This window comes from Megachile rotundata, chromosome 2 (genome assembly GCF_050947335.1).
Source record: "Megachile rotundata isolate GNS110a chromosome 2, iyMegRotu1, whole genome shotgun sequence".
Classification (NCBI taxonomy): domain Eukaryota; kingdom Metazoa; phylum Arthropoda; class Insecta; order Hymenoptera; family Megachilidae; genus Megachile; species Megachile rotundata.
This window is the reverse complement of record NC_134984.1, coordinates 23,026,560-23,042,405: the sequence shown is the minus strand read 5'-3', so window position 1 is coordinate 23,042,405 and position 15,846 is coordinate 23,026,560. Positions and strand designations below refer to the sequence as shown.

The 15,846-nt window shown below is 27.6% G+C and overlaps 1 protein-coding gene across 4 annotated transcripts; it reads left to right on the top strand.

The window, feature by feature from the left end:
* Positions 1 to 3,499: 3,499 nt before the first annotated feature.
* tefu (Serine/threonine-protein kinase tefu) lies at positions 3,500 to 15,724 on the top strand. Of its 4 annotated transcripts, none has more exons than XM_076539024.1 (19): positions 3,500 to 4,261; positions 4,573 to 5,740; positions 5,855 to 5,992; positions 6,059 to 6,476; positions 6,572 to 6,925; positions 7,004 to 7,391; positions 7,459 to 11,825; positions 11,910 to 12,236; positions 12,300 to 12,605; positions 12,689 to 12,903; positions 12,981 to 13,321; positions 13,403 to 13,869; positions 13,926 to 14,155; positions 14,244 to 14,360; positions 14,419 to 14,574; positions 14,654 to 14,799; positions 14,872 to 14,978; positions 15,067 to 15,345; positions 15,480 to 15,724. In XM_076539024.1, the coding sequence occupies exons 2-19, from the start codon at positions 5,669 to 5,671 to the stop codon at positions 15,656 to 15,658; spliced, it is 8,607 nt and encodes a 2,868-aa protein (XP_076395139.1). In that variant the 5' UTR covers positions 3,500 to 4,261; positions 4,573 to 5,668; the 3' UTR covers positions 15,659 to 15,724. The 4 variants fall into 4 exon arrangements, with proteins under 4 accessions (XP_076395139.1, XP_076395143.1, XP_012149187.1 ...); XM_076539028.1 differs by having other exon boundaries at positions 3,500 to 5,538; positions 5,633 to 5,740; XM_012293797.2 differs by having other exon boundaries at positions 3,500 to 5,740; positions 6,572 to 6,691; positions 6,785 to 6,925.
* Positions 15,725 to 15,846: the final 122 nt, after the last annotated feature.

Sequence of the window (15,846 nt, the reverse complement as noted above, 5' to 3'; positions counted from 1 at the left end):
TAGCAGTCCATAATATAATTACTTTATCTAAATTTTTTGCTTCCTTAAATTCCGCGATATCTTTTCTAATTCGTTCTAAGTGTTCAAATTTTGTACCAGAAATTAAATTATTTGCTCTTTCTTCCTGCAAATATAAAAACATTTTCAATAAACTTTTTATACTCTAGAAGTTATACTCAACATCAATAAAAATGTAAAAGAATATTTATCAAGATTAAATAATAATGCCACAAAAAAATACAAATATTTTACCTGATTAGCTGCAATAAAATCAGAATAATATATACTTTTTCTTGGTTTCATGTGCATCATGTGCGGTATTAATTGTTTTTGTAAATTAATATCCAAAACCTTTGCACGTTGCATAGCATCAGATATATTCATATCTGAAATATCCCAACCATCAAGTTCAATATCATCTGGGTTAACCATTGGGAGCATCCAAGACATTGGAACATATACATCTTCCTTGTTTCCTTTTCCCAATTTGACAGTAGATGCTTGAACTAAAGAACCGTACCTATAAATTCAAAGAAATACAATGCATAAATATAATATTTTATTTAAATATAAAAATTCAAGGATCAAATAATGTTAAAATTGAATTATAAATACCAGTTTGCCTTTTGAATGCCATTCTTTGTTTCCCATGACAAGTTAAGTTTATTTGCTAGTAATGCTGCTGTAATAGTTGTACCATTATTTCCACCCCATCCTACCAACATTACTCCAAGTTTTGGAACTCTCACTTGTGTTCTGATTAGTAAGTTTGTTGTTACAGGTGTCACCTAATATAATAAATACATATTTATATTTTGTAAAATATTATTTTGAAGTGTTTAAAGTAAATAATATTACGCATAACAATGGTTAATATTTGTATCCACTGTTTTTTCCTGTTAGTACACAGGAATCGTTTTTCAAAAAGTGAAAAATTCATTTCCAAAATTAAAATCACAATGTATCAAGCAGCTGTTCAATTTTTTATTTTATTTGTTCCTTCCCCTAAAAAAGAATTTTTTGGTACAACATTTGTAAATTTAATATTCGTATCATATTTTTTTTTCTAAAAAATTCTTTTTTTCAATTTTAAAAATGTATTTGTCAAATGTCAACATTTTTTCTAATAGAGAAGTTGTTGTGTAAATGTACATATTTAAAAATTTGTGTAATTAATACATGTAGTAAAAAGAATCTATTGTGTAATGATATAAATTTTAAAAAATATAATAAACTTTATCCTAAATTAATTATACATTAAAGCACAGCTTGAATAGACTACTTAATTATTGCATTATTTATTAATGTTCCATCGCATGTGCGTAAAGTAATTACGATACTTGCGAAGTACAGGAAATAGCGCACTTTATTAAGGGCGGGAAATGTTTTAAATCATTTTTCTTTAACGCAGTTACTCCCAACTATCGTATGCTTCCAATTAATACTATTCCCACAAAACGTTACAGAAACGAATTCCCGCTATAAAAAATAACTCTGCAATCAAAACATATTTTTTTTACAGGAAAAAACGTTAGTGTTTACTTAAAATTACGTTGTTTTGTCGTTACTTAATAAAGGCTTTGAATGGAAAAGTCATACATAAATTACATTAAACAAAGCAGGTATTCATTTCAGATTTGTGTATTCCATCAAGAATAAATTAAAATTCTGACGCAATATTCAATATCATAAAAATCAATTTACTGATCATTCGAATATATACTACAATAAAAACATTTTCCTTCAGAATCTCGAAATGCAATTTTTGTATATTTATCTTTGTTTTATTCCAGACGTTAATTATGCTATTTAACTTTTTACATATTTTGAGCACAATCATATATACACACACATATACATATATATATAGTAGATCACCGAAAAATTGTATTGGTTAGAAAATGTTTATAGTATGGAAATGCGTTTTCCTTTCATACATGCATGTTCTTTGGCGGCAATCTCAAAAATGTAATGAAAGAAAAACATTGAACCGGAAAAAAAAATAAATATAACTCTAGATAGAATACTTTAGTATGCTTACCGTATATTTTATACCATCGTCTTCCTTAACATTCGTTGTTTGATACTCGTATTGTGCTTCGATATAATCTTCCGTGTACTTCACCTTTGGCGATTCAACGCGAATTTCAAGAGCCATGATTTGTTTGATATTAAATATATTACACTGATCGTAACAGTCACAAATTTAATTTACGGAAAATGTTTTTCGAGAATATCGAAAAAAAGAATATTCTCGAAGGAGAATATCGAGTTCAAGGATTATAGATCGATTGAACTTCAAGCGGTAGTAGTGGTATTATATGTTCGATGTTTAATTGCAAACCAAGTTATCGATCAGTGTTATTATAAAATAATATTTATTTTCAACAAGTTATACGTGAGGTTTACAATGTAGATGATAAAGAAAAAAAATTTACGTTAAAGAGAACGTAAATGACACTCGAAGGCGAATATCCAAAACGTTATGATCGTAGCTGAAACGTAAATGATGGCAGAACGGAGAAGCATGCGCTTTAAAAGAAATGGCGCGGCAGCCCCCTTCCATCCCCTGTTTAACTGGAACCTATTATATTTGGTTACTGCTCGGTTTTTATCGAGCTAACTGATCTAACATAAACTAAACGTATGCTTCGTTTGCAACTTCTTATTCGTCTCTTTTTTCCATTTCTCTTTTTCCTTTTCGTATCGTCTCATGGGCATATCCTGTTTCCGCCTCATATCCTATATGTTTGTGTGAATATTTTAACGTTTTGAATCGTTCACACGGATGTATTTGATTAGAAAATTTAATATTTGTTTGGCGTTTTATAAATCAATGAAGAAGTAAAGCATAAGATTTAGGATATCGCAAGATATCCTAATTTTTCATACGTATTAAGCACGACCACATTTAGTGTAATAAATATCTTTTCTTTTGCTACTGCATCTAAGCAAAAATTGTCTATACGTATAGAATAATATGTCCTTTAAAAATAAATAAACTAATTTTTTTTTATACTATTGTCCGAAACTGTATGTCCTTGTTATCATGTGATAATAAGAATACAAATATATGATAATTCATAATTATTTACATAATTTTTTGTTTTATCTTAGATTACACATAAACGTTGAACAATTTTTAAAAATATATGTTACCTCAAATTATGTAAACTTTATAAACAATATACACTTACATTTCTTTGCATAATCCATAATTTTCTGTTTAGCTATGTATCCAATTAAATTTTATTAAAGAATCGACTTACGTAAAAGAAATATACTATACCATTAAAAAACAAAGATCATCTTTACAAGTTTGAACGATTCCTGGAAAAAAGTTGATAACGACATACAATGGTCGCCTTCTTACCAAGCAATTCTTATTTGGCAATTTTTTATCTGACATCTACAGTTTCAAAGATATTCCAGATAATCATTACTACTGGTCCACTTTGTATTTGAAATATATATAATTCGCTACAATAATATGTTTCATTATTATTTAAATTTTTCATAAAATATTGCATAAATACGTTTTGTATTTGAAATGATCATTGTCAGCCGGTCTGTGAACTGTTCAATTACATCACGTGTAGCTGGAATGCATAGATTGTTTCAATCAATTGGCACTCTGTGCCTCTGGAACTTTCATAATGGGAGAATTATGTTGCCAGGCCATTCGTAAGACGACCCTCGACAAACGATTATGAACTATAATCTGTTTACAAAGGCTGATTTTATCCAGCTCAAAGCTAGCATACGAGCCGTTTAGTTTTCATCCCAAGAAACAAGCATCATTACCTATGTAATGTGTACATACAAGCTTCTGTCGTATGAGTGGAAGTGTTCCAGATCGATCGATATTTGAAATACAATATTGGCAACTGTCCACTGATATCGACACGTCCGTTACGTTAGCGAAAACGACCTCTCGAAACGCTAGTTAACCCCTTTATTCTCGGAATACGAAAACAAATATTTTTAAGGTAGTATTTTATATCATAAATGAAAAACATACGCTTGCTGCATCTTATGCAATATTGCGTATTATATCGACACTAAATATTCGCAGTGAATTGAATCACATCGATTTGAAATATGTCAAACTGAATTGTGTTGAATTAAAACGCGTCGAATTGAATCGCGTCAAGTCGTATCGAATTGCATTGCGTTGAATCAAATCGCATTATATCGAATCACATCGAATTGAAGCGCGTAGATTTGAATCTCGTGGAGCTAAAACGCGTGGAACTCAATCGTAAGTATTTTTGTAAAAAAAGTCTGCTTTGTTACACCTACAATGATTCATAGGAACCGATATCGATATGTGAATATAAATCGATTGTTTATTCGTGTAAATATCGTTTGTAGTACAAACTGAAGGTATCAGAAAAAACAGTTTGCAAATTTACAATCGGTGCATAAAAGTTTATAAAAACGGCCGGCTGAACAGTATTGTTAGAATATAATTGTATTTAATAACTTTATTTACCATATCTATCATTAAACGAAATCTCAAATAAGACTACGTAAACCTATCTCAAATATTAAATGGAATTTAACTGACAGCTCAGTCCATTATTCGTGAAGGGTGATAGTTGAACTCTGTCCAATACTTAAAGTAAATTGAAGCGGAATTGGCCTGTGGGAACGACCATCGTCATATACGTACACAACATAATAGCAGTCATCAATGAATACCTTCAAGTTCCGTATCCCTTCAACTCAAGATTTGTGAACATTAAAATACTTTTACATATGCAACATTTTGTAAAATTCGTAATATTTTAATGACCTCAATATATTATAGTAGTTTGTCTTACAATCTTTTTGTATTCATTCAGTTATTTATATGAATGTTTAATTTTGTACACAATAAAAATAATTTTCAACATAAATCAATGTATATCCAAAATTAATCAGGACTTAGTCACTTAACATTTCACCCCAACTCTGATGTAATTTATTCTCTAACTAATCTAACTCCTGTGTCACACTACCCGACCGAACTTTTTATTGACCTAACCTAACTTCAACCTAACTTAACCTCGACATCTTAATTTAAAACACACGTGTATACATAATAGGTTTATGAAAAGAAGTAATGAGATAATATCATAGACAATGTATCCATGGACAAGATGGTATACTAAACGAAAGTATCACTGAACATCGTGATAAAATTTATGCTACATAGTATAAATATATGTATGAATATAGTTATACTGATCATAAATAGTTGAACTTAGCAAGCAATCAGAATTGACAAGTATCGGAATGAATGAGAACCTGCAATTTTTTCTTGCTATTTTTTAGTGCATAAAAATACATATTTATTATATATTTAAAATAAATTAATTCCTAATTGATTATTCATTTCGATCATTTATGCGAACTTATGAAATTATTTCCTAATGCAGAGTTTTAGTATTTTTGGTAGAAAATGTTAGTGAAACGATTACTAGTAGAATGGTAGTTGGTACATTTTTGTAATCGGAGAATAACAATGTGCGTGTAGTTCGTTTGAATGCGAAGGTGCTGAATAATAAGTGACATTTGATTATTTAAATATATTTGTGTACAAAAATATACATAAATATGCAAATAAATATAATATAATTTTGTACAGTTTGTTTTTAAAGGTGTTATATAGGAAGAAGCTAAAATGTCGAAATATTTAGAAAGAATATATGAAATATTAAACAACGCAAGCAGTAAAAAAGTGACAGATAAAAGGGTACATAATTTTGTAATTAATATTATATAATAAACAGTTACTATTTAATTATTTAAAAGGCATGTTGGTTATTATAACACTTTTACTAACTATAAACTTTGATATTTGTTTTAGAAATGTGTTCATGACTTATTGAATTTATATGAAAACCAAGAAGCAATTGATGAAATTCATAAAAATACTGAACAAAACACAGATGATGTTGTAAATTGGTCATATATAATCCATATAGTACATAAAATAGTATTAAATGTAAGTATAAGTTTAGTTATTAAAAATCATCAAATATAAGTTATACAATAATGATAATTATTAAAGGAAACAGAAAGACTTGCTCATAAGGATAATTATTCCAAAGCAATAATTATTGAAAGGCAGAATACATGTGCACTTGTACAAAAAACATTTCACCATGCAACTTATAAAAAACCATTATTAAAGTGTAAAGATATAATGCCATTAATTTTTCAAATTTTGGGAACAGATATATATGAATATTATCATGATACATATATGAATATATTGGTTTCTTACATACTTCCATGCAGAAAATATCAAGTAGAAATGCTATCTGCAAACTGGGAAGAATTATTGAAAATATGTATGAACTTGTATAAATATGCATCTTTACCTACCAATAAACGAATTATTTTAAATGCACTGCAAATGATAGTAAATTATGGTTGTTTGTATTCCAGTTTATGTCTCAATGTAAATGAAATATTAATATTTTTGGGTAAGGTAAAAATTTTGAAGCATCAAATTGAATGTTTGAGTTCTTATCAATAATATTAAATGTATAATACTTTTTATCCAATATATGTATTTCAGAAAATATGTTTGTGGATGCAAAAGCAAATCAAGAAATGCTTACAGAATGTAGTTATAAATTTGCACATACAATTTGTTGTCAAATAGCAACTGAATATAGAAGTACACTTTGCCACTTTAGTGAGAATATTTTACCAAACATAATTAGCTTTACAAGTTCTATAGAAAAGTATAAACTTTTGTTATTTTTTGTTCAAATTCATCATCCTAAAGGAACAAATAATATCTGTGATGGAGCTTATGCTAATAATTGGGAGACGTGGTATACAATACTTGAGAATATATATTTGATGATTTTGAAAGATTTTAAAGCAGATACTCTTTCAGAAAGTTTTATTTATCTTTCAAGGGAGGGTAATTATAATATTTTTTTTTAAAGAAAATGATGCAAAATACACATTTCATTGCCTATTAAACATAAATATATTTTAGTTTTTAAGCAAGTCATTGACAATTCAAATGTTATAAAAGAAGAAGTCAATGAATATAATTATATGCAACCAACAAAACGAAGGCGAATTACCAAAGTTAATGGGCCAATTGATATGCTTATGGATTCTAATTCAGATGAAGCTTGGCCAATAATACAGATCTTAAAAGTATTATTTAAACAATACCCTGAATGTTTAAAATCACAAGATCTGCCAACATGTACTAAAAGTATAGTTGATCTTCTTGCACAATTCAGCAAAGAAGAAACCATTGTGGATGATTTATACGAATTAGCTGCTGTATTATTGATAAATGAAAAATTATTTTCTCCAGTTGATATAGAAAATTCAAACATTTATTGGGATAAAATATGGGATACTTTATTGAGGTAAAAGATATATTCAGTAATGGTAATTTTAATTTCGTTTGATATTAATGATTATTTATAATTTTAGGTCATTAAATATAAGTCAAAATGAAATATCATCCCATAAACTCACACAGCTCTTTATAATGAATAATAAAATAACAAACCCAAATATACTTTTGAAACTTTATTTTACGAATGTAATTAAATGGTCTGTTATGAGTCTACGTACATTGATAGTGCTTTGTGAATATTTGCCACTGCCAGATGATATTGCAATGTGCAATATAAACGTTTGTTCACCAGTGATGAATTCAAATTCTGTCAGATCATGCCTCATAAAGTGGGCATTAAATATTCCATGGTATAAAATGGCAATGCAAATAGTAATTGATGAGTTGTGTTTATTTTTAATTGGTATTACACTAAAATCAAAACATAAAAAACAAGTAAAATTCAATGAATATAATATGAACAACTCATGTGATTGTTTAAAAACTGAAGAAAATACGGAATTATTTAATCAATACATTGAACAGTGTTACTTATCATTAACATATAAACAAAATTTATTAACCGAAGTAGAAGATGAAGATATTCAATATAATTTAACAACGAATGAGCACGTTCTATGTATGCAAGACATTTTAACTTATTTAACAAATAGTTTATGTGATGTCATTAATGAAAGTAAAGGGAATGATGATCTTTACGTGATTATAATAAAAATTGCTATCATAGCAAAAGTCGTGTCAATGATGAAACAATTAAATTTAATACCAAACGATATGGAAGAATTGTCTCTTATATCTATAATGAAAAAATATCTAGATATTGCTTATACTTTATTAGAAAAAATGGATCCATTAAAAAGTAAATATATCTATCTTTGTAATGTAACTAAAGCTCTTAACATATTATATGGAACATTGTATGACATGGATGTAGCAAAAATAATTGTTTCATCTACAACATCAGACATGTTGAAAAAGATATTCAGCTTAATGAATATCGAAGATCATGAAATTACTGATTATAAAGCAGTTAATGATTGTTATGATGATTATGGTTCTTTTCAAAACAGACGTAAATGTTTGGGTAATGAAGTTATGCGTAAAAAACAGTGTAACTATTGTAACAGAGGTACAATTAGAATACAAGCAACAAAAGCTTTGTCATTATTTTGTTGTACAAACGTAGGACAAGAAAAATTTGAAATTCAGATAAAACTTATGAGTAATTTATTGAAAATTGATATGTATGATCTTTCACAAACTGTTGATTTTAAAATGGCTATAATAGTTTTAAAACATTTATCAAAATATGACAAAAAAGAAATATGGAAACATTTCAGGCGATTACCATTAAAAAATTTATTGAAATTGTATGATGAATGCTATAATGATGAAACAGCTGTTCGGTATATATTAAATAATTTACCATTCTTTTTTGAATATGCTGTAAATTATGACTGTGAGTTACAAAATTTGATGAATATTATTTTTCAATTCAACAATGTTGAATGTAAAAAGAAATATGGCTTTTTTGCACATATAGAATTTATTAGATGTCTTTCAAGAATTATTCATACAAATTCTACTCGTTTTGATTATAAAGTATGCGATGATTCAAATCAAATGCCAATATTTAAACTTGTTTTATCAGCTTTAAATAACTACCCATTTGTTGTGAGACTACAAGTAATTAATTGTATTAAAGAAATATATTCTTCAAATACCATAGATTTAAAGTGGAAAGAAGCACTGTTTAAACAAATCGAAGAGTACGTGAGTAAATTAATTATTGGTGTTGAAATGAATGAAAAAATGAAGCTAGATGAGAGAGAAACAAAAATAGCAAGTACCTTATTAATGCTTACCACTATAATATATACCAATGGAATATTCCAGTGTCGTGCTTTACTAACAATGTTACGTTTTGTCACGGATAACAAGATAGATATTCAGTTAATACCAAAGGCAATAAATACTGCAGCAAATCGAATAAATTATTCGAATCTTATTGACGATAATTTAAGTTATGTGTTGACATATTGGTTTACTTCAAAATATTCATCAGAATCATTTCCCTGGAAATTAACAGAATGTAAATCTGAAGAACAATTCAACAAAACGTATATTAATACATTAGTATTTATTAAATTTCAAAATTTAGAACTATCTGATATAATATCTTTTTGCATCGACATTAACATACCATTTGAGCAAATTATTGAAAATAGTTTTCCAAAAATTTTAGCATGGTTGTTATATTGTATCAGTGGAAATAATGGAAGTACCTCAAAGAAATTAGCAAATAAAATATTTCACTCAATGATTTCAAATCAGAATGAATTTATTCAGGTAACAAAATTTTCTACATTATTTAATAACAAGTTTGAAAAAACATTGTTATATCTTATTGAAAGATTACACGATGAAAATTATCTTGAAGAAATGTTGGAAGTAAAAGTTTCATTTGCACCATCAGATCCACCTCATTTTAAGGAAGAAGTTATTAATGCTTGTTTAAGATACATGAAACAAAATTTTTTTACCCAGCAAGTATCCATACAATATGTTTTAGCTCATAACTGTCCAAATATACTACAAAATATGCTATTACATTTAATTGGTAACATTTACAACAAGAAGTTTGTAGAATATAAGATAAAAGCATTTCATCAATACATATTTTTTTGTACATTAATTGCAGAAGAATTACAATTAGATTATTTTAATACATTGTCCATGTATGTAATAAAAGATATTAGTTGTAGTTTACTTCATATGATTAAAGAACAGAATGATATACTTGTCGAATTAGCGTGTAAATATTTTTATAAATTTATAAAACTTGTTTTACCTACAAGAAGTGAAGAAATCAAAGAAATTTTGGACTTTACTGTTATGGTTTTAGTTCCTATTGCAGAGACAGAAAAAGTGCCAATAGCTTTAGAAATACTTAAGTTTTTATTAATCGATCATAAAGAAGCATTAGGTGATGCAATTAAAAAATTAAATTCTTTTCCAAATATTTCCATTTTTGAAGAAATACGACATATACATAATGATTTGAAATGTAAAAATGAAAAAGTTTTTAGTTTAAAAGAAGAAATACAACATTTTTTAAATGTTATGGTTGATAAGGATATAAACTGTAATATAGACGATATTATCCACTTACGAATACAATTATCAACAAGAAAACAAGAGTTACAAGAATTATACAGTAAATTTGAAAAGTTCCGTGGTTTTGCCGAAGATTGTGCTTCAAGTATATTACATCAGTTGATATATAAACTTATAAAATTAACAGCATCTTCCGTTGTAAATATTTCAATAGAAGCAGCAAAATGTTTAGGTGAATTAGGACCAGCTGATTTAATGTCGATGATATTATATTTGCAAAAAAGTCATGCTAAAGAAACTTCAGATTTAATGGAAATACTATCATATAAAATTGTAATAGCTATGATCAAATGTTTATTTCAAAGTGATATAGAACTTCGAAAAGTCAGTGCTAATGCACTTTATGTTATTTTTTCATCATCTTGGGGACAGAAGTTATTAAATATAAAATACATGGAACATTTGAAAACTGTTTTAAATGAATCACAAGTGACATTACCTGTGAAGTACATTCAACCATTTGTAAGCAGTAAAAGTTCCAAATCAAATAATATTAATCTAAATTATGCAACAGTTAACGATGTTATAAATCCACATAATGATATTTGGACAGTTCATACTAATAATTCATATAACAATTGGATTGTGAAAATAACAAGTAGAATTATAGAATGTTTTAATGGATTTTATTTTGAAAATCTAATATCTGTTTGTACATTAAGTACTGACTTTTGTGAAATCATTTTACCAAGAATTATTTTTTTAATAATTCATATAGACAAAAAGTTTACAAGTACCATATGTTCTTGTATTGATCAATTTTTTAATTATCATTTTAATGTTATAATAAAAGCAAATGTTTCTTCATATGCAATACATAAAGTCACCAGTTGTGATCAGCGAATTGTGCGTTCCATGTTAAATATTGTAAACTATATAAGAATTCAAGTTGTTGATAATCTTTCGAAACTGAACTATATTTGTATTGCGAAAGCTGCACAATATTGTTCGGCATTTTTTACTGCAATATTGTATGCAGAAATGTCTTGTGAAACTATGTTAAATGATTATGAAAATTCTATTAATGTTTCAAAAATCGATTATATTTATGAGTTGTCACCTGAAGAAGGAAAAGTTATACAAAATATACTTAGAGACTCCTACACAAAAATAGGTGATTTTGATGCCATCAGTGGTACTGGTTCTTCGCATTTACAAGATCATTCTACTCGTATACAGCATTACATATATACCAATGAGTGGAATCAAGTAATGCTTACACAAGATGTTGAACTTTCTTTTGGGAACATGACAGCAATGAGAGGTAAGCACCATTTTTATTAGTTTCTAATAGAATTATACTACTTAAAGTTTACCAGAAGAGAATTATATAAATTATTTATTATAGAAATGGCAAATGGATTACATCAGTCTGGTCTTCAGTATTTACTTAGTCACTTTATATCTACTATGTCAAAAGAAGATGAAAATATAGATAAAGACATTGAATATGAGTGTGCTTGGCGACTTAGTAATTGGAACCTTCATGAACCAAATCAAGCTTTGCATACACAAAATAACTGTAATTTTAAGCCAGAAATAACTGAATACAATTATTACTTTTATCACTACCAAGCATTAAAATATTTCCATGAAAATAATGAAAGAGGTGTACAAAATGCAATTCAAAATGCTCGATCAAGTATTATAAAAGCACTTAGGAATACTAGTTTAGGTAAGAATTATTAAAATTTTTAATATTTGTAAGATATTTTACTTTAAAATGTGTTATTTACAGAAAGTAGTAAAACTATATATGAAAAATTAATGCAGTTGCAATTAATTTCTGAGATCGAAGAATTATGCATTGCTAAAGAAGATGAATATGAAGAAGTGTTACGTAAATGGCAACAGCAAGATATTACAAATTTTAACGAATTTCAGTATATCGAACCTATTTTATTTCAAAGAACCGTTATGTATCAAATAAATAGATCATTAATTAATAATTCACAGATTAAAACTGCACTTGCCAATACGTATTTACAAATATCGGAAATAGCAGCAGATAAAGAGAATTTGCATATTGCTACCCGCTCGTTAGGTACAACAACAAAATTTTAATTATGCTAAAATTAGATTTAGTGCATATATACTTTATTTACATTTCAAATTTTTGTTTACCAGCTATGTTAGCGAAACAAAAAGATTTATCTCCAAAAATTGAAGATCAGTTGCTTTATCAGGAATCTCTATTAGCAAGACTTAGAAAAGATCTGGAACTTGGGCGATTCCTTTTACGTAATTTAATGCATAAGGATACTCTGGATGTAAATTTAAGAGCACAAATATTGAGAGTTTACGGAGATTGGATGGCAGAAACAAAATCAGAAAATCCTCAGGTATAGATTATATACATTATATTAAATAATTGAAAACTCGTAATTAATTAGCTATTTATGTTTTATTTTCATTATAGGCTGTGATAAAAAATTATTATCTAAAATCCATAGATGCAAGTAATTCGATTAGGGAACATACCGCGGATACTATAAAAAATTTACACGATACATACGTTGCCTTAGCTCGATTTGCTGATAATCAATTTGAACAAATAAGTTCATACATGAAGTCTCCTCAATTTGAAAGTCTCAGAGAATGTATTATATACTCTTATAAAGGAATTCCTAAACATACACTTAGTGATGATAAAGATGTTAGAAGTGCAATGATTTTAAATCAGAGACAAAATACAAATGATGTTGCAGAACTGGAACATATAGAAAAAGAAAAAAACAACTATTTGACTTTAGCATTAAAGTAAGTTATCTCCTAATTTTTCAATAATTATCCTGTCTAGTATAATATTAAAATGTTTATTCTTACAATTTCTTTATACAGATATTACTTGATAACACTTCAGCAAAGTGAAGATCATAATTTATTGGTATTCAGAATAATAGCACTCTGGTTAGACAATATGAGTCAAAAAGAAGTAAATGATTTATTAGATGCAAATCTTAATAAAATACCGTCTTTCAAATTTGTCCCACTTCTTCCACAATTAGCAGTACATTTGAATGACGATTTCACTGAATTTTCCAAAAAAATATATAAAATTATGGAACGTTGTGCCCTAGAACATCCACATCATACATTACCTGTATTATTAGCATTAAAGAATTTATATGGCGATTATGATTATAATACGTCCAGAAAAAGTAAAACTTTGGAACCGAGAGTTCTTGGAGCTCAAAAATTATTGCAAGAGTTAACAAAAACAAATATAAATTCAATCATACATGAAATGGAAAATGTGTCACACTCTTTAGTTATGTTAGCTAATCTTCCAACTTCTACAAATAAAGGTCAGTATGTTATAATTACAATATCCATTGATATTTCTAGAGCTTCCTTTTTGCAGCTGGTACTATAGTCAAGATACCTAGAGATCAAAGAATTCTAAGAATTAAAAATTTTCAAAATGTCTTTGTGCCAACATTAACAATTGATGTAAATCCATCGGGAAATTATAATGACATTATTGGTATTTCTAAATATGTGGAAACGTATGAGACTGTAGGAGGCGTAAACACACCGAAAAAACTGACTTGCGTTGGTATGGATGGAATCGTTAGACATCAGTTAGTAAAGGTATATTATTAAGATTTCATAATGCTCCTTAATATATCAGAAACAACGGTATGATCGAATTGAAAACTCTCTAAATCTATATCTACAGGGAAGAGATGATTTACGACAAGATGCTGTGATGCAACAAGTTTTCAATGTAATGAATACTCTGCTGAGAGCTTGTAAAGAAACTAAACGAAGGAAGTTAACAATCAGAACATACAAGGTATTTTTAATAAATATTGTTTGTTGTTTTGTTCGTAATTTCTATAATTTATTTTTAGGTTGTACCATTAACACAAAGGTCAGGAGTACTAGAATGGTGTGATAATACAATGCCTATTATAAGTGTACTAATAGGTTCAAGGAATATTCCGGGACTTCATAAGAAATATTATCCAAAAGATTATACAGCAGAGCAGTGTAAAGATAAACTTGCAGTAAGAATAATAATGCATAAACTATTATTTTATAATTAATATTAAGTAATGATGATACGTGTTATATATAATAATTTAGGCAATAGTTAAATCATCAACTGACACAAAATTAAAAGTATTTATGGACTGTTGTGCACACATGCATCCAGTAATGCATTATTTCTTTACTGAAAAATATCCATCTCCCGAAACGTGGTTCGAGCGAAGATTAGCATATACACGCAGGTAATTTCTTTATTACGTAAAAATTATTTTTAAGTTAATTTTATTTATTCACATGTTATATTCCTCTTACAGTATAGCAACAACATCTATGGCAGGATATATTTTAGGTTTAGGCGATAGGCACTTAAATAATATTTTAATTGATCAAACAACTGCGGAAGTAATTCATATTGACTTTGGTAAAGATAATTATATAATTTTCAAATTTAACAAAAATATGGAATGATTAGGTTATCAGTAACGTTATGCATTTTTAAATACAATTAGGTATAGCATTTGAGCAAGGAAAGGTCCTACCGGTTCCGGAAACGATACCATTCCGACTTACACGAAACATTGAAGCAGGAATGGGCGTTTCTGGTGTAGAAGGTACAATGAGACATTGTTGTGAGAAGACGTTAACCGTATTACGTGATCAAAGACAAATAATTATAACTCTGCTTCAAGTTCTTTTGTACGATCCATTGTTTAAATGGACTATAACACCTGCTAAAGCACATGATATACAAAGTGGTACTTCTTCAAGACCAATAGAAAATAATCAAAGTAAACATCATTTTATATCTTATTATTCATGTGATTTTTAATATAAGTACAATGTAAAATAGATATATTTATTTTCAAATGTATTATATTTTATCTAATATATATTTATTATTACATTATTTCTTATCAAACAGGTTCTACAGGAATTAATAAACCAGCTGAAAGAAGCCTTTTAAGAATAGAACAAAAGCTGCAAGGCACTGAAGAAGGATTAGCATCCAGTGTATCTGGACAAGTTGAAAGACTTATACAACAAGCACGAGATCCTATAAATCTCTGCCGTTTATATTTTGGGTGGCAACCATATTTATAATATTTTGTAATATTAAAATTATGTATTATTTTTGTATTTTTGTAATTAAAATTGTATAAACAGTAAGTTCAATTCAGAAAATTATTTTTTTTTTATCATTTAAGTACTTATAAATTTTTAAATATTCTGTAGTTTTTTAAAATAATGGAGTAAACAATACGGAACAATATGTAAATATTAAACATTAT